At 49.9% G+C, this 19,087-nt stretch overlaps 1 protein-coding gene across 1 annotated transcript; it reads right to left on the bottom strand.

Moving 5' to 3' along the window:
• Positions 1-167: 167 nt before the first annotated feature.
• On the bottom strand, positions 168-17,750 carry SNX1 (sorting nexin 1). Its single transcript, XM_077318278.1, has 15 exons — positions 17,509-17,750; positions 14,362-14,464; positions 13,746-13,882; positions 13,525-13,591; positions 10,236-10,279; positions 9,039-9,180; positions 7,854-7,932; positions 6,645-6,720; positions 5,688-5,801; positions 5,019-5,112; positions 3,873-4,078; positions 2,996-3,139; positions 1,923-2,003; positions 1,084-1,155; positions 168-618 (listed from the first exon to the last, which is right to left on the bottom strand). Exons 1-15 carry the CDS (start codon positions 17,626-17,628, stop codon positions 568-570), a joined length of 1,530 nt encoding a protein of 509 aa, XP_077174393.1. The 5' UTR covers positions 17,629-17,750; the 3' UTR covers positions 168-567.
• Positions 17,751-19,087: the final 1,337 nt, after the last annotated feature.

Raw genomic sequence — 19,087 nt, 5'->3', positions numbered from 1 at the left:
TCTCAAAATGCTGAAACTCGCGAGGTGCCACTGGACTCGGATCAAGCTGTTCTAATGCGAACCCAGACCGCTGTTCTGCGAAATTCCACCCCTCCCCACCAGCTCGGCTCTTCCAGACTGGCGTTCTGCCCGCACCCTGAGACAAAGGAAGACGAAGAGTCGGCCACTGTGCCCTGATTTTTAAGTTTTATTATACATTCTTCGTGGCATGGCAGGGGTGGCAGGAAGCGTCCCCTGGGCCCGATACCAAAGTCAGAAAAATACACATTAGGCCCTTGCCAAAGCTTGGCTACCTACGGCAGGGCCTGAAGGCTTCTTTTAAGCAGGAAAACTAGCTTCTCTTCAAATAGGAAAATAGATATATTTATATGTGTGTGCATATGAACCTAGACGGGGGGAAATATACAGTTAGAAGAGTTACTAGCTGGGAAAGCCACCCTTTCAGGAGACTTGAGTCTATCAGCTCTGAGAAGGAAGAGGGGGGGGGGGATCCATCCGAAAGGCCCAGGAGGTATAACGGAGTAAAGGCAATCTGTCCGGGGTGGGGAGGTCTTTGCTCAGCCTGGGTTAGGAGATGGCCTTCGCTTCTGGCAGGAAGGCGTCCCAGTACTTCACAAGCTGCAGAAAGAGAAGAAGGGTGAGTCACGTCAGTGGAAAACACCCCGTGTCAGGTACACAGTCGGAATTTAGGTATCTTGTGTAGTACGATGTTAAAAAGACTAAAAGTTAAAACTCCCTCCTTCTGGGAAGAAAGGGGGGGATAGATATAGCCTGTCTAGCAGGCACCGTCAAACTCTTTACAGTCAAATTTAACGGCTTTGGGGTTGGGGATCCTGAGCAAGTTTTGAACGCTTGATCTCAGTGGTTTTTTTGGGGGGGGGCATTTGTGGAAAATTAGCCAGCAGCAGCTCTGGGAGCCCCTCTGGGAAGGTGAGAAATCTCCCTTGAGAAATCTCTCAAAAAAATGCAGGACAACCACACTAGACAGCCCGAGAGGGACGTCTGTGCGATGCTGGTGACAAGTTTACTGGCCTCTGCAAATTCAACGAGGGAAGAAGCACGCCTTGCTGTTCACCGGCTCACCTGCTGCTGGGAATGCAAGAGGGTCTCCAGGTACTTGGTCACGTTGGCTCGGAAGTCCTTTGTTTTCTCTCTCTTGAGAACAAAAGAGGGCAGGGCAAGAAAACATCAGAGCGGACGGGTGCCTTTCTACTGGCGGGGGCTGCAGTTTGGACAAGAGCTCCTGGCACTCTCCTCCTTTTATTATTATTATTATATTATAATTATTATATTATTATTATATTATTATTATTATTCGATTTATTTCCCGCCACTCCCTACAGGCTCGTGGCGGGTAACAATAGTCTTAAAATCCCCCGTTAAAAGACTATAAAAATACCCAACACGGCAGAAAATACCACTCTCCCCTACCCGAACAAGGGCATTGGGGGATGCAAGCGGATGATGACTACTTCAAACCCCTCCTCTATCTGTACAGCTGCATTCAGGTTATCCTTCTATACCAGGGCGGCCAAATTGTGGCTCTCCAGGTATCCATGGACTGCCAATTCCCATGAGCCCCTCCCAGCAGGGGCTGATGGTACTTGCAGTCCACGGACATCTAGAGAGCCACAGTTTGACCACCCCTGGCCTATACAATCCCATGCCACAAAATGAGTTAGTTCCCAATGACCACAATGGCTGACCTAGAGCTACATCACCAGCTACTAGGCCAAATGTGATGCTCAAATTGAAAAGCCGGTATTTTGTGAGTGACTGAGCACCCCTTGTCCAATCCTTCGGTATTTCTGTTGATTGTGCAACTCCGGCAGCAGGGTGGGGGAAGCGGCTGCGCCCCCCACCTCACCCCCAGACCTCTGGCCATGCTGCCGCAGCCGCCTTCGACAAGAACCACGTAGTACCTCAAATCGCAACACCTCTTTGCGGAGAACGGCCGAGATCCGCTCAAATTCCCGTTCGTATTGCGTCACTCGCGATTCCCACTGGAAAGAGAGAAGTGATGGTTAAGGGGCGGTGCTTGTCACGCTGCTCGAGCACGTTTGGTTCAAAAAGCCCCACCGTGACCGGCGAGGGTTTGTCCCGAGTGCGAGTGAATCCTCTAGGAGAATCTGTAGTTATTGTGAACGCCAGGAAGCCCGGTAAAACCAGCAGGCTGCGGTGGTTAAGAGTGGAGGCCTCTAATCTGGGGAACTGGGTTCAATCCCCCACTCCTACCCATGCAGCCAACTGGGTGGCCTCAGGCCAGTTACAGTTCTCTGAGAGCTGCTCTCACACAGCAGTTCTCTCAGCGCTCTATCAGCCCCAGCTACTCCACAGGGTGTCTGCTGTTGGAAGAAGAAGGGAAAGGAGGAAGGAAGCCACTTTGAGACCTCCTTCGGGATATTAAGAAACAGCTGTTCTTCTGGAACGCTGCTCAACAAAGGAAAGAACTGCAATTCCAGAGTGCCACAGCCCTCGTATGCAGCTTATCAGGACAGCACAGCTGCAAATGCCACAGATGGAGGGCTGGCCTAGCTGCCCGAGATGGCAAGGCAAACCGCTCTCAGGGACCTGCAAAACCCGGCTCTATGCAGTTCTACGAGACTTCCGCTGCCAAAATGCCCTGCAGACCCGAGTTTGGAAAACGGTACGTTGGAAAGATTCCCTATCCTGGGGGCCGTATTTTGTCGGATCTTGGAAATTAAGCTCCTCCTCTGCCACAGATTTTGTTAGCATTTCAAGGTGCTCCAGGATCCTTGTTCGTTTTACCGGAAGCGAGACTCTGGAATGGTTACTGTGGATGTGTGTGTGTTGATCTCTCCCCCACCCCTCACGCATTCTAGCAGCATTTCCCCTATTTCCCCAGGAATCTGACCACTACGGACCATTGCTTTTCCTGAAGAAATCCGAGCCACTGGCCTAAGCCTGTTACGGCTTGCCTACTTCAATGGTCCTGCAACAGACCGCCTGACCGGGCCCCGTGCTGCTGGCTCACCTCTGAGATCTCCTCCTTCGCTTGCTGAAGCTTGTCGGGCTTGTTGGCCCACAGCAGCCTGGCCTCCGCTTCGCGTTTCTTCTGCAGCATGATCTGGGCATCCTGCCAGCGTTGCCAGGCCTTCATCCGCTGGTCAAAGGCACCCTGCGGGGAGGAGAGAAGGGCACAGGTCAGAAGCCAGCTCTTTCCCGCACCCGTCTCTCCCTCGCCGGTTCTGCATCTTGTCTACAGAAATGGTGACGTCAAAACAGGGCAGGGCCTGATGAGGCCCATCGAGGGCAGCGATGCTCTGAATTCCTGGTGCTTGTGGGGTCTGCAGTGGGAGGGATTCTGGAGTTCTGGCCCCGCTGGTGGACCTCCTGCTGGCCCCTGGAGCTGGGCCGCTGTTGGACTTGACCTGCCATTGGTCTGATCCAACATGGCTTCTCTTACGTTCCTATGTCCCTTTGGCAGAGCTCACGCAGAACAACTAGGAGAGCCAGGTGTAGTCGCTGCAGAGAGGGGGACTCTAATCTGGAGAGCCGGGTTCCAGAGCATGGTCTTTCGTCACCTAATGCCTGGTCCCTTGATGCCGGGGCTCCAAGTCACGGTCTTTCCCGTCACATACTGCTTGGTCGTTTGAACGGGAGATGCCGGGGATTGAACCTGGGACTTGCTCCATGCCAAGCAGAGGCTCTGCCACTGGGCCACAGCTCCTTCCTAGCTGCCTTAGACTCAATCCACTGGTCCATCTAGGTCAGTACTGTCAACCCAGACTGGCAGCAGCTCTACATAGTCTCCGGTCTTTTACAACAGGTGCCGCCTGGTCCTTTCAACTGGAGACATTGGGGAGGGAACCAGGGACCTTGCGCAGATGCTCCATTCCAGAGCCACTCACCCTGACGACTGACAGGAGGCGGAGGTAGTCGCTCAGCAGCTCGGCCAGGAGGAAGAAGTCGTTGTCAGCCTGCTCCCGGTGCAGTTGCTCGGTCTTCTCCTCCACCTCCGCCAGCTGGGAGAGTGCCCGGGAGAGGGCCGTGTTCTCTTCCGAACTCCCCAGCATGGCCAAGCTCTTGGCAAACTGGGCTGTATTCACCGACAGCTCTATAGGGAAAGGAAGAGAGACAGGATGGGGAGCATCAGCACAGCCGGAGGGCCGCTAGAGAGGTAACGGTCGAGGCACAGGAACCCAGCAGGAAGGTAAAAATCTCAGTGACACAGAATCTTCCCTGGTTCTGCTCTAATAGTAGCTGGGCTCCAGACTTCCGTAACGTCCGCATGGTCAAGCAAAAGAGCAGCAAACGGAGAGGGGAGGAAATGCAGGAGAAATGTGTTTCCCTGGGGAGGCACGATGATTTATGCCGGCCACCGTCTGCCTTTCTCCGGCAAGAGCACGCGTCGAGGGCTAAAAAGTGTTTGACACAATTTAACTCCTTGTGAACAAGTTACATCAGGACATCCGCACTTGGCTTAGCACCCCAGGGTGTCAGCAAGCCTCGCAGAGGGAGACCAAAGAAACTGCAAAGGACTTGGAAGGCCAGCAGGGACCCTGACTTCACAGTCCTGGAGAGAACTGCTGCATGGGGTCGCTTGGACCCCCTGCCTCCCTGGAATTTTCCCTCTCCACCCCTGGCTGCAAGCCACCAGCATTCCCTGTTGGCCATGAAGAAAAAGAAAAGCTGGTTTTTATACCCCACTTTTCACTGCTCTGAGGAGTCTCACAGCGGCCTACAGTCGCCTTCCCTTTCCTCTCCCCACAACAGACACCCTGTGAGGTGGGTGAGGCTGACAGAGCTCTGACAGGACTAATCTATGAACACAGTTCTAACAGGACTGTGGCTGACCCAAGCTGTGGAGGAGAAGTCAGGAATCAAACGTGGCTCTCCAGATCAGCTGCTCTTCCCCACCACACGAAGGCGGCTCCGAATTGAGAGGGGCACCATTCTAGGGCCTACCCAAGACCCCACGTGCAAACCAACATATGGAGGGAGATTCTCCACCTGGCTCAGGTCCCCGCAGCCACGTAAAGCTGGCCAGACGTTACCTTTCCTGTGGTTCACAAGCAGCTCTACAACGGCGTGCAGTTTCCGCAGGCGCTGCTCCTCACATTCCACCTCCTGGAGCTTCTCTTCAAACCACTGGGAGGGAGAGATGGAGAGGGCCAGCTCTCGTCGGAAAGGACGTTTTGGATACTGCATATTTATTATTTTAATTTACATACCGCCCTCCCCAGTGGCTCAGAGCAGGGTACACCAGCGATAAGACCAACCAAAAGCACATTCGCTTGAAGCAAACATTAATACACCCATAAACTATTAAACAATAACCATTTCAATAAAAGCATTAACCCATTTCAGGGCGCCAGTGTAATTGCCCAGGTATAATATCATACAAGGACGGTCTAATAATTAAAGCACAGAGAGAAACAGACCTATCCACTGGCAATATGATAAAGAAAAATGTCCTATTTTTGTGGTTTTCCTTGTTTCTTTATTCTTTAGGACTTATGTCAAAACGGAATCCAGGTAATCTCCGTTTTAATGTCCAGGTGTAGTCTGGCTGCAGTATTCATCGTGGGGGGAGGGGGTTCCCAAGGGAGGCCCATTTCATGCCCCCTTTCCAAGGAACAGTGCCAGGGAGAGGGGGTGGGAACTAGGCACGGAGGTTAGCCCAACAACGGGAGCCCCTCCAAAGGAAAGACCAAAGCCCTTACGATGTCAGATTCGTTCATCTTGATGGTCATCTTGCTGACGGCGTCGGTGGCCCTGTTGAACATCTTCAGCAGGCCGGCTCCGCTCAGCGCCTGGGTGCTGATCGCTCGGGGCAGCTGTAAGAAACGCACATCACCCGTTGTGCTGCTGGACCCTGAACTAACGGCATTTTGGATGTCATTTCAGCCAGGTCGGCCTGCGGTAGAACAGTGAGATTTGTGTCTGGTAGCAGTGCAGAGACCCTTGAGATTTTTAGGGTATGAGATTTTGGGGGGGGTGGGGTATTGACTCTCAAGAAAAAGCACACTCTGAACATCTTGTCGGTCTTTATGGGGCTCCTGGACTTTGGATCAAGCTGAATTTGCAGACTAGGAGGCTGTGCAAATGCTGTGTGAATGAAAGGGTAACAGGAGGCCCTTGGATTGGTTCCAAACAGACCACTAGAATGTCCAATTGGAGCGCTCCATTCTCTGTGAGGTGGCCTTTAAGAATGGGCAGAGGGAGGTACCACCTGCATAAGCTTTCAGGGGATTTTCTTCACAGGGGGAAAGGAGTCCCTGGATTTTTGCAGGGAGGCTCCCCCTGGCTCAGGCAGCCATTGGTTTCCAGCTTGCAGAACTAGCAAGGAGCCCAAGTGCACCCCAGCAAATGCGGCAGGACGATTGTATGCAAAAATGGTTCTAGCTCTCGGAAAACCCCATTTATGCAACCTGCTCTGGATCACCTCCTCTCACGAAGCAACCGGCTTCTTTGCACCAACTGAAACCATGATGGGAACCTTGTGCTTTCCCACTTCCTCCCCGGTCACGTATCCATCAGGGCTTTGGAAAGTGCAAGTCCCTTAAGCGCGTCTACGGCTGGTATGTCTGACTTCCTCACAAGTTTCCCCCAAAAGCCACATCAGAGAAGTTCAGCCCGTGAGAACAGGAATGCCTCTCGGGCCCAGGCAGCAAACCCACCTCGTCTTTTTCCAAAAATTCGCGAAGGTCTGGATCCTGCAGCATAGTCGGGTGGTTGACGGTTCTTTGAAGATACCTGGAGAAGAAGAATGCACAGGGATTCCATTTTGTCCTGCCCTTCAAAAGAATATTCCTGACTTTGCTTCGTCTCTTTAAAACACAACACTTTGGGGTAGACAAGGCTTAAGGGAAGTCTCCTGTCACTAAATGGGGTGTGCATGTTTTTTCCTCTGATTTGTACATTCCGATTTGAACTGAAAGGCCTTTGCAAAACTACGGAGAATTCTTGCAGGGCGGGTAAGCAAACGGATCTGGGAGAAGGCAGGGACTTGTACAGTGAGTCTCCAACTCACTCAAGAAAGCTCTTGCTTTCAAAGTGAAGTTAATCACAGATGGAGCCTGACTTTTTCCAATCAAAAGAGCTTCCTGGAGGGGAAGGCACTAGGAAAGTAGAACCAGAACTGGGCACATGCTGCTTCCTCTATCGGTTCTCCCTTTTCGGGAGCCGGAGAGGGAGGAGCGTGTATGAAAGCGGCTTTCTGGATCCACACTTTGTTCGAACTCCAGGGCTAGAAGACACACACCCTTCCTGAATCTGCTTTTAAATCAAAGAGATACTTTATTTATCAAGGGACTAAGCCGGGATGGGATAGAAGGGATGCTGGTGTCAGAATTATTATAATTATCAGATGCAGCAGAGGGGTTGCAGCTTAAACACATTGCAAGGGAGGGTGGTATAGAAATGTAAGGAATAAATAACAAACGTGCCAAAAATCTGGGTCCAATAATATGGGTGCGTGTCTTTTTACACAGGTGCTGGCTTGTAGGGCTGGGGATGCCCTCTGCTTAGAAAAGGGTCACCAAGCTCTTTGAGCCTATGGGAGCCTCTGGAATTCTGACTCAGCACGGGAAACATGGCCCCAAGATGGCTGCTTGCAGGAGTTGGGACCAGACTCAAAAATGGCTGCCGCAGCTTCGCTCCACTCACACAGCGAAAAGGTTGGGGACCCCTGGCTTAAAACAGCAGCCAGCGAGCAAAGGTGACGTGGATGAACAGCTTGACTCTGAGCAGTGACTCACGAAGGCTCCTCCCCTGCCACCAATTTGCCCTGCCTACATAAGAAAAGCAGCGCGTTTCCTTGCAGAAGGAAGCAGGCCAAAAGAAAAGAATTGTGATTTTCTACAAGGCCCTCTGTGGTTGATACTCACCTTTCTAAAGCGGCTCGTCTTTTTTCTAAGAATTCTGTGGAGGAGGAGTCTTCCTTCCCAACTTTTACTTTGGTCATTCCTAAAGGGAATGGATGGGGGAGAGGTGAGGTGAGAAATTATAGAGCTGCTGCATGCACCCTGCACCTACAATCTGCTTGAAATGGGATGCTACCCTAGGCAGAAGAAGAAGAGTTCATTTTTATGAAGCAGAGCTGGTCTTTATACCCCGCTTTTCACTGCCTGAAGGAAGTCCCAAAGCCGCTTACAAAAACCTTTCCCTTCCCCTCCCCACAACAGACAGCCTGTGAGGTAGGTAGGGCTGAGAGAGCTCTAAGAGAACTGCTCTGGGAGAACAGTTCTAACAGGACTGTGACTGGCCCAAGGTCACCCAATTGGCTGTATGTGGAGGAGCAGGAATCAAACTTGGCTTTCTCCGTTAGAGGCCACCACTCTTGACCACTACATTAAGCCAAGATATTTTTTTTTTTATCATTACATTTCTATCCTGCCCTCTCCAGAACACAATTAAAATGTTTACAAAAATTAAACTATCATACAGAAAAGTGCCATTGCCTGATGACACATCCTTATCAAGGGAGAGGAGAGGGACAGTGAGTGTGAACATCAGATCAGATGAGTTCACAGTTTTATCCAGCTGCCGTCTTAAGGGTGCAGTACAGGTTACGGAAGTGTGTTCCATGCAGTTAGCCCAGTTATTGGGGGGGTGGGAAGCTCCTTAAGAGGAGCTGTTTTTTGTACCCCACCTTTTCGCCTACCCTTCCTCTCCCCACAACATGCCCCCTGTGAAGTAGGTGAGGCTGAGAGAGCTCTGAGAGAACTGTGACTGCCCCAGGGTCACCCAGCGGGCTGCATGTGGAGGAGGAGTGGGGAATCAAACCCAGTCTCCAGATTAGAGGCCACCGCTCTTAACCATGACCCCAAGCGGTGTCCCTAATCTGAAAAGACTAATGCAGGAGGTTCTGCAAACCTTCTTGGTGCCCTCGGGTTTGGACGGACTGCATGGCCAGGAAGGACGGGAAGCAAGCTGCCGTGACACCACTCCCAAGCCTCACATCCAAGGCATCGTGACGAGGCAGCCGACATACACATAAGGAAAAGGGCGGCGACTGAAGCATTTGAGCAGGACCATGTGATACCGGTAGCAAAAGGACTGAACAGCCTCACCTATCAAGCTCTTCTCGGGAGGCGGAGGGACAATGAACCCGTTCTGCGCGTGCTTCTCCGACAGCTTCTCGTACAAGCCCAAGAAGTCGCTGAATCTCCTTTTCACCGAGAACTGCTTGCTCCGGAAGATGGGCAAAGTGGTCTGAGGAGGGACAGAGAGACAGAGGTTGGGGCAATGGCAAAGTCGTCAAAAACAGTATGCCTGGAAGAGAGTTATGCCCAAGAGAGGCTGCATTTCCAGAAAGGCAAAAGATGTTTATGGACATTTTCCGGGCCCCGCCCTCCGTGCTGGGCTCAATTAAAGTCTTCACCAGGTTGATTTCCCAAATGCCACTGCTTCTTACATGAGAGGTGTTAGCAACTAACACACGAATGAATGAATGAATGAATGAATGAATGAATGAATGAATGAGCATTACTAAAAGCAACACATCCCTATAAGGATTTGAAAGGTGGCGCAACATGTTAACGGTAGGGGTGCATTTGGGTGGTCTACACTACCCATTCCTTGGCACAGACAGCCTCTGCACTACATCCAAACCTGCTTTCTCATTTTGCCAGGCAAAAAGAGAGAGAAAACTGCAGTTCGGGAAAACAAGTCCTAAAGCTATTATTGTTTGTTTGCTTAAATAAGGCTAGCAAGCACTGGCTCCTTGGATCCTGGCCTGCAGAGGCTGGCCAGCTGGCAAAACAGGCAGGAGGCCAGGGGGGGGGGGAGGAGGAAGTTGAAAATAGAAATTGTCAACACTGTGGGGAACACGAAAGGTACACTGCAGCCCTGCTTGTGGAGACTGCAAATCAATGAAACGCTCTTTTAGGCCCCTGTCTGTCTTTTCCCCCAGCCTAACCATTGCAGAAGATAGCTTCAAATGCAGATGAAAGTTTTTGGACAGCAGTCTGTTGAACATGAAGCTACGGCAGGATCGATTCTGCTAAGAGTGCCTGATGCGATATGGCTAAGAGGCCTTTGGGGACCTCTTGCAATGCTCAGTGAACCTTGAGGAATGCTCAACATGCATCTCCATCAGCCCTTCCAATGGGGAAGTCAAGGGAGCAGATCCTCCTCCTCCTCCTCCACAGATCGTAACCCAAGCTCAGGGTCAAGGAGCGTGGTTTATAGGAACCTGTTCTCCTGTGCTCCTTTGGGCCTTCTTGCTCCTTTGCCCTTCCCGGATATGATTCCCGAAGCAGACATACCTGTGTTGACACCTTGTAGGCTACATAGGCGTTCATGCCATCCCCTGCAGAAAGGAGAGAGCACAGAGAGAGGGTATCAGCTGAGTCGGTACCACAATGGTGGCAAAGGTCGCCTCCTAGTGGACAATGGCTGACACACAGAAGTTCGTTAATGGGACTGATTCCCAGGACAACTGGAGGCCTCCCTTTATGGGAAGCTGGAGGGTCACTTCATCATGTGTGATATAAAGCTCAATCTTACAAGAGGCAGAGGTGGCAGTGTGTGGTTTTTTCTGCGAGAACTTCAAGCCACTGCGGCTGAAAGCGCACACTCCCCGCCCAAAGAAGGCATGGTTCTTTAATAAGTACACACCCAATACATTTCGTGTTGTGAAGAAGAGCTGGATTTCTATATCTTGCTCTTCACTATCTAAGAGAGTCCCAATGGGGGACTTCTCACAACAGAAACCTCGTGAGCTAGGCGGGGCGGAGAGAGCTCTGAGAGAACTGCTCTGCAAGAACTGTGACTGGCCCAAGGTCACCCCACTGGCTGCATGTGGAGGAGTGGGGAATCGAATGCAGTTCTCCAGATCACAGTCCCCTGCCCTCTAACCACTACACCACGGGAGATAAACTTTTATGACCCTGCAATATGAATCAGGCAGAAGACCTCAAGCAGTTTGATCCAACCCAGACTCGATGATTGTTGTACAACTGCATTCCATTTTTTGATCTTTAAAAAGAAAACCTTTAATATTAAGCTTTAATATTTTTAGTCGGAATTTATTTTAATTGTCCGTTAGCTCCCCCTCACTGGCCGTCTTCAAGCAGAGGCTGGACAGATCCTTCCCCTGGATGCTTGAGGCTGGTCCTGCACTGAGCAGGGTGTCGGACTAGCTGGCCTCAGTGGCCCCTTCCAACTCTATGATGCTAAGTTTCAGCTGGGTGGCCATACAGGAAGCTTTGAGTCCAAGAGCACCTCAAACCCCAACACGACTTCCAGGGGGACAGCTTTCGGGAGTCAACGCTCGAAGGCATCGAACGAAGGGAGCTCTGACTCTCGAAAGCTTATCCCCTGGAAATCTTGCTGGCCTTTAAGGGGCGGCTGGACCGGAAGCTTGCCTTTTCCAATGTCACCAACGTCAATCACGTGTCCTGGAGAAACCACCGGGAGCCCCTCCCCCAGAATCCCAGATCCCTCCCACTTCTCTGAACCTTTCCTAGCTTACCAGGTAAAAGCGGTTACAGCACACCTTTGCTAGAGGCTCTTAAAAGGCAAGGAAGGGCTCAAGAGGTCGCCCCAACTAGCAAGCCACACCCAGCGTAGGGAAAGGGGGAGGGGCGGTTGGCGGCCGGTCCAGGAGACTTCCTTCTAGAGATGCCAACCCCCACACGCTCCGGGATGCTAAGTGCTGAAGCGTATACAACAGCAGCTCCTATGAAGAGCGCTCTGCCCTTCCTACGGACGCAAGAGGAGGATAATTAGCGGCTTGTTGTGCTGCTAGGATCCGGGAGAGCTCCCCCCATCCGTCCGAGGCTGAACAATTGAGTGGTTGTTATGGTCCCGAGGGCAGCTGAGAAGCCGGCAGTGAGAAGGCCAAACTGTACACAGCTGGCACCTCTGGAGAGAGGGAGGGAGAAGCCCCACACAAGTGGCGTAATATTCCCCAGGGGTGCACCTGTTGCTCCACAACATTCTTGAAAACCAACCACTCTTGTGATTTTCGCAAGGTATTGTGCTGCGTATCTGTGGGATATCTACGTGATGCCGCTTCCCAATTCCCCGCTAATTTACTCTGTCCTGCAATGTGACGATTCCTATTTCATTGCCGGAGGGAGCTCACCCCTAGAATAAAACCATGTTGGCTTTAAAGGTGCTACTGGACTCAAGTTCTGTCTAACCTCCTTTTCAGCAACAAGGAATTCTCCGAAGCAAGGAGTCCTGCTGCAGCTGCTATTGATCGGAGGACGACAACAAAAGGACGTCTTAAAGGAATCAAATGTCCGCGATTCGACTCGTTTCCCAGGCATCCAACTTCCTGCTTAGTGCTACGAAGAATTACTGCTCTCCTGACCTGCATCTCTGCTCCCTTCGGCTTGCAACTGGGTGTAAGTGTGCAGCACAGCTCTCTCTGCACCACTAAGCGGTGTTTCAGAGGACAGCTTTAACACGTGTCCAGTGGTTCAGCTACTGACTTCTAAGCGGCCACCACAGGCCTCGATTCGGGAAGATGCCGTGAACAAGAGCGACTCCAGCCAGACTGCATGGAACTGGTGCCCGGTTTAAACCACGCTGCAGTTCGCACCAGTGCTATGAACCTCTGACATGCTAAAACTGCCTGCTAAGTAATACAGTCAGATAGGAAAGCACAGCACACTACAATGTAGAGAGATGAACACATCCCATACCCTTGGCGTGTAAACATCGATGTGATACATTATAATAACCAAAGGTCTGTTGCCAGAACCTTTTATTCTTCGATTTGTCCAGTGCTAAGTGCCGTGACTCACTTTTGATATAAACTGCAAGTTGCCAGCAGTTTCAGACTGATTTTCAATCATGTTTACACAGAATCTTCGAAGCTTTTTAGCCTTCTGACTTTTCTTTGAGTTGGTAAGTCTCAATTAAGGCCTTATTCTTGGGACTGATGGCATGAGCTCCAGCTATAGATAAATTGACGCCTGAAGACCATCTGTAGAGAGATCTGTGGCATTCTCTGAATTGAAAAATAAAACGTTCTGGCAACAGACCTTTTGATACTATGGCTGATGGTTTATTACATTGATGTTTACATCCCAACAGTACCGGATTTTTTCCCCCAAATTATAAAATTGCTTCTAAGCAGCCAAGAATCCAGTTTAATTGAAATAAGCTGCTGCCAATAATGCAAACTCACACAACAAATACCACTTAAGCTTGGAGCATTTTCAAGTGCGGGCACTGCGTGGGGTGGGGGAAGAGAGATGGTAAACAAAAAAATTATCTTGCCTCCTTCTTTCTGTAATTATAATGGACGAGATTCAACTGAGGTACAATCAAATTAAAATCTGAATGGAGACGCGTTTGGCTACTGCTCTTAACCACAACACCAACCATTTAATGGAGACCTACAGCACTCAGCAGATATGAGACTGTGGAGCCAAATTAGTTCCCTTGTTCTTCTGTGCTGCCCTTGTTGAGTTCCATCAACAAAAACAAGACTTCTGACTTCTAGGCCAAAGCAAGCCTGGCAGTAGACAGACATCCACCCAACTTTCCCCTTCCTCATTATGCCCACTCATCACTCACTCCTCCTCCTCCAAGACTCACCGATTTTCTCTGGATCACTGACTCCCACTGTGAGCTCAAACTGGTCTTCCTGCTCTTCTTCTTCCAGCTAGACAAAGAAGAAATATAGTTTTTGAGCTGGATGGGACACAGCCACAGGCAGAAAAATTGAGCAAGGCAAGGCAGCTTGCAGAGCGTGGAAGGGGAACCCCCCCCCCAGAGGGTAGGGCAAAGAATTCCTCATGCAACGCAGAAGCAATTACCTCCTCATAGGTTTGGGGCTGGTGCACGGAAGACGAATTGGCCATTCTCTCTAGAGAAGGGGTAGGACTGAACACAGGAGTTGTCTCCTTCTTCTGGTTGTTCTGTGTGCTATCCAGAGACAGCTCCACGGTGGCATCTACAAGAGAAGAGTTGGTTTTTATACCTTGCTTTTTATTATCCAAGGGTCTCAAAGCAGTCTAAAATCGCCTTTTCTTCCTCTCCCCACAACTGACATCCTGTGAGGAAGGCGGGGCTGAGAGACAGACTCTGACATAACTGCTCTGTGAGAACAGCTCTAACAGGACTGTGACTAGCCCAAGGCCTAGAAAGAGAACAGGATTTTAACTTTAGTGCCTGAAAAGTCTGGTGGATCCTTGAATGGTTTGCTCCAAGCATTATGCTGTCCTATTGTTTTCTACTCCTGCAATACAGTTCTGCATTGTAAGTACTCTTGTTTTTAAGGCCTTGTGGGCTCATTCTGTAACATGCCCCATGTCTTAATTATGTGGCCTGTGAAATAAATACACAGCACCTTTTCCTCTTGGGCAACCAAAGAATTCGTAGCCGCACTGTCTTCCTTCACCTCTTGACAATCGCGAACAGAAAAAAACATACCTGCAAATAAATCCTGATCATCTTGGTCTTCGTGGACACCATTAGTTGTGGAGCTGTTTCTTACCGACACAACGGGCTCCTTCGTAGGAGACATTGGCTTATTCTAGAAGTTCAAACAAGAGCACATCGCATAAGTCACAGCGTTAAAATCCAAGCCTGTAAAAGCCAATGAAATGGCTTCAAAGATATCCTGCAGCAGGCTTTCATGAAACCCTGGGATTTTTCAGAGTGATATAACCATATATGATGTCAACCCGCCCACCCCCTCCCAAAATGGCCAATGATGCACCTGGAGGGGTGGGAAGGGGAGGGACTCCAGGTGGACATGTCCACAGCTATATTTCCCAACCATATTCTGTACAATCTTTGACCATTTCACAGAATCACAGAGTTGGAAGGGGCCAAACAGGCCATCTAGTCCAACCCCCTGCTCTACGCAGGATCAGCCCAGAGCATCCTAAAGCACCCAAGAAAAGTGTGGATCCAACCTTTGCTTGAAGACACCTCATTAGGCAGCCTATTCCACTGCTGAACTACTCTGACTGTGAATTTTTTATTGCCTGATATCTAGTCTGTATCGTTGTACTTGTAGTTTAATTTTCGTGTTTGACTTATAAAGGCCCCGCTTGTTTCCCCGACAGCTTTCTGAAGACACAATGCTCCGGCACCCGGAGACAGCGCTGACATTGTCTGCATGGCTGAGCTGGCATTTTCAAAGGAGAGCGGGAGCAGAGTCACGGACCTTGGAAGCACCATGGACAGACAGCCATCTAAGCTGCCTTTTCACAAGAGCGAAGCTTGGCTAAAATCAGACAGAGGCACTGAAGGCTCCAGTTGCCTGTTAAGAGAAGCTGAGCCACGAAGGCCTAGGAGAACAAAACTCTATTCAACAGACGTCCCTGTAAGTTTTTGCAAGCGCCATGAACCCAGCTCTGTGAAGCTGCAGTTAAAGAACAAAACCCTTCTATTTAAGCCGACACGCAGGGTAAAAGATAACTCTGTCAAGGAGAGGGGTTATTCTGTCCCAAATAGAAGGAAAATGAGAAAAACAAGAGAGACCTATTGTGGATACTGTTTCATATGCCAGCACTGTGCATTATGCTGCCCATCTCCTACCAGCATTATGAGAGAGGCTGAGAAGGGTTGGTGCAATCTCTGCAATAATTATGCAACTTCCTACTCCCAAGCATCAGGGTTGTTTTACTTCCGCAGTCTCTTCTGAAGCCAGCTTCAACAAAGGGGCTCTTCCAATTGTGACACATTTCCCACCCAAAAGGACATTTTGCTCTAGAGAGGGAAAAAAGCTGTATTGTATTCTCAACTGATGAGCTGCCCCATCCGAGTCTGGACAACACTGCCAACCTATCTGCCGAAGCGTGCATGAACACAACAGCTTACACCCAGAATAAAATTTGGTCAGTCTTCAAGTTACCACTGGCCTCAAAAACGTTGTTTTGCTGCTTCAGATCAACACGGCGACCCACCTGAATCTATCCTATGGACTGGCGGTGATAGAGACATAAGCTCAGTTCTGACATCATGCAAAACTATGGTTTAACTAAGCTGATTTCAAGTTAGTGGCGTGAATCAAAATCAGAGTCACACTACTACAAATGAGCTAGGTCATGTTAAGTCTGAATCTGAGACCACACTGCAAAATTTATTAACCATGGTTATTCTTAACTATGGTTTCACAAAATACATGAATGTGGATACACTGGTGGGGTCCCTGGTGTTAGAAAACGCCCCAGGATACCAAACGAATCCCTGGAAAAGGAAGAGCAATGGTGATAAAGCTAGTATTTGCAGAGAGCGACCAGGTCTGAAAGATCATCTGTGAGCAAAATTCTGGTCGTGGTTAAATTAAGGAATTGTTTCAAGTTATGTCTGAAACAAGACATTGCTAAGAAAGAGCAGCAGTGGTAGGAACAGAATCACCCTCCTTTCTCCATACTGGCCAAAAGTTTACTAGGGGTTTTGAAGATTATGTGAGAGTCTTACAGAGCATAAAAGTTGAAAACAGAATCCCATAAACTAAAGGGACACAGGATCCATTGTGAGCAGAAGGGCAGGATAAATGTAGAAGTTAACTCACATCCACTTCTGTTCACAAGAGCAAGAGGTTCAAGCCCTTTTCTACAGAGTAGAAGAATGCTCTGTGTAAGTGGTTAAATACCAGCAGGGAAATCATAAGAAATGCTCAACTTCCATGCTAGTTTTTAAGATACAACACGAGAGTGCAGTCAACATTTAATAAACAACTTGTGACACCTTCAAGACTAACAAACTTACAGAACATAAGAAGTTATGATTCAGAGCCCACGCTGAAAGATGCATGAAGTGTACGCTGGCTTATACCTCCAAAAGTTTTCAGGTGGATTTCTGGGTTGTTTGAAGCAGCTGAACATAGTTATCCTTCCAGATTTTTCGTGGGTGTGTCACTTCTTTACTAAAGGGGCCACAAGACTTCAGAGTTTTTGAAGACTAACAGATGTATAGGGCAGAGTCCAGCGGCACCTTTAAGAAGTGACACACCCACACAAAATCTGGAAGGCTTTGCTGTAGCCCAGCATTCCTCAACTTGTGCGTCTCCTACAAAAACTTAAGTTCCTAAGTCTGTAAAGTGCCAGGCTTTCATAGTTCTGTTCTTCTAAAGCAGGTCATCACACCCAGTGCATTTGGACTGACGGGTCACGGCGGCAAGAAACTTGGCAACCGCTGCTGCTGCGGCCAAAACAAACTATTACATTGCTTTTTAAACAAGAAAAACAAAACCCTCTCATCACTCATCCACACCAGCCTGCAAACAAAGAAGGAGAGAGTAACTTTTTAACCTAAGCTTTAACGCTTCTACAAGATATTTTGGGGAGGGAGGGAGGGAGACGGACAATTGGTGGGCAGAAGAAGGGAAAGGATTGTAAGCCGCGGTGAGACTCCTTCGGGTAGTGCAAAGCGGTGTATAAAACCAACTCTCCTTCCGAACAAGCTGGAAGGAAGAGCAAGTTCTCAATAACTTCCAAAGGGGCTTATTCCGGAATATGCATGCTCCAGAATATGCATGCTCGGGTCGGAGTCGCCGCCGACCCGAGGGAGCACACAGAGACACGGCGAGCCCCCTCCCGCGCAGCCCCGCCCCCTGTCACTCACAGCGCTGCCAGTGAAAATGTCCTCCCCGTCCGAGTCGCTCTCCGCCGAGGGGGCGCCGACCACCTCAGCGCCGGGGAAGGGCGGGGGGAGCCGGTCTGTCGGGGAGCCGCCCGACGCCATAGCCACGGCCGCTCGGTTGCCGAGGACGACCACTTCCGGCGCCCACACAGCCCCCGCCGGAAACGGCGCCCGCTGGCTTTTAGGGCGCCTCGTCGCCCGCCGCACAAGGGGAGAGAGGCGGGGCTGCGCGCGGAACGCCAGGCGAGGGGCGTGGCTTCAGACTCCGCCTCACGCCTGAGGGAAAACTTCAGGACTGGGCGGGGCTTGGTATGCAAATCAGGGAGCAGGCGGAGACAAGCGATTGGCTGACGAAGAGAGCGAGCGCGTGGCTTTCTCCCCTCCCAAGCGGGAATCTAGAAGCCGGCCTAAGAAGGCGCCTCGCGGCCCCTCTAGCCCAACATTCTCTTTCATACCAGGTGGCCTGGAGGACTGACAGACAAGAGCAGCTGATGTTTTGTATCCCGCTTTTTACCACCCAAAGGAGTCCCAGAGCGTCCTTTCTCTTCCTCTTCCCACAACAGATACCCTATGAGAGAGGTGGGGCTGAGAGAGCTCTGAGGGAACTGCTCTGGGAGAACAGCTCTAAGGGAACTGAGACTAGCCCAAGGTGGCTGCATGTGGAGGAGTGGGGAATCAAACTCTGGTCTCCAAATTAAGAGGCCACTGCTCTTAAACCACTATACCAAACTGGCTCTCATGGCCTAGAGGCCAAGCTTTCACTCCCTGCTGCCACTAAGCACAGGTATTCAGAGTCAACTACTGCTGATCTTAAGAGATGCACTTTCCTTAAAAGGTGGGCGGTAAAGAAAGTTTCAACCCATGTCTGTCTGTATGACTAGTAGAGTTCTTTTTCCTTCTTGTAACTCACCTCTCAACAAGCTTGCCTCTCTTTTATTGCTAGGTGTTTTTTTAAGATATAACTTGTAGTGTTAAGATTGTTGCCAATTTTTTTTTTGAGCAGAAGCAATTTAGCCCTCATAAACAATGACTCCAGGACACAGCTTTGTGCTTGAACATAATATTTATTTAGACAGGGATTACTGATGGAAGAATCCTGTCTGGCAGCGTACCGTACTAGAGAGCCAAACTGGCCAAGCTTTCTGAACTTGACAACAGTTCCTGGAAGGGCTGTAGGGTGTTCCGGGGAGATGAAATGGGGAGGTAAGAGACCCCAGGCTCTTGGCTCATCCTGCAAGCCCAACCTCCAAGGGAAAGGTATTTGATATGATGTAATCCTACTATTCTCCACACAGTTTTGGGAACTCCGTATCTATATTTTTTATGCAGTCAAAATATTAAAAGGTTTTTTGCTCAGTGTGATTCATCGGGGCTGGGTAAAAGAACCCTAATTTAGCTAACAACAGGGTCACCCTGATACGGCTGTGACAAGGTGGTCAGTTCCGCCGCGTGTGTTTAGGGCTGCAATCTAACCCCATCGACAGACACTCTGCCATTTCCAAACAAGCCATAGTTCAGCATGTTACCTACAAATCTAAATCTACATCTACCCCCCTGCAGT

Source organism: Paroedura picta, chromosome 18 (genome assembly GCF_049243985.1).
Source record: "Paroedura picta isolate Pp20150507F chromosome 18, Ppicta_v3.0, whole genome shotgun sequence".
Taxonomy (NCBI): domain Eukaryota; kingdom Metazoa; phylum Chordata; class Lepidosauria; order Squamata; family Gekkonidae; genus Paroedura; species Paroedura picta.
The sequence above is the reverse complement of the archived record's forward strand: the minus strand, read 5'-3'. Positions and strand labels throughout refer to the sequence as shown.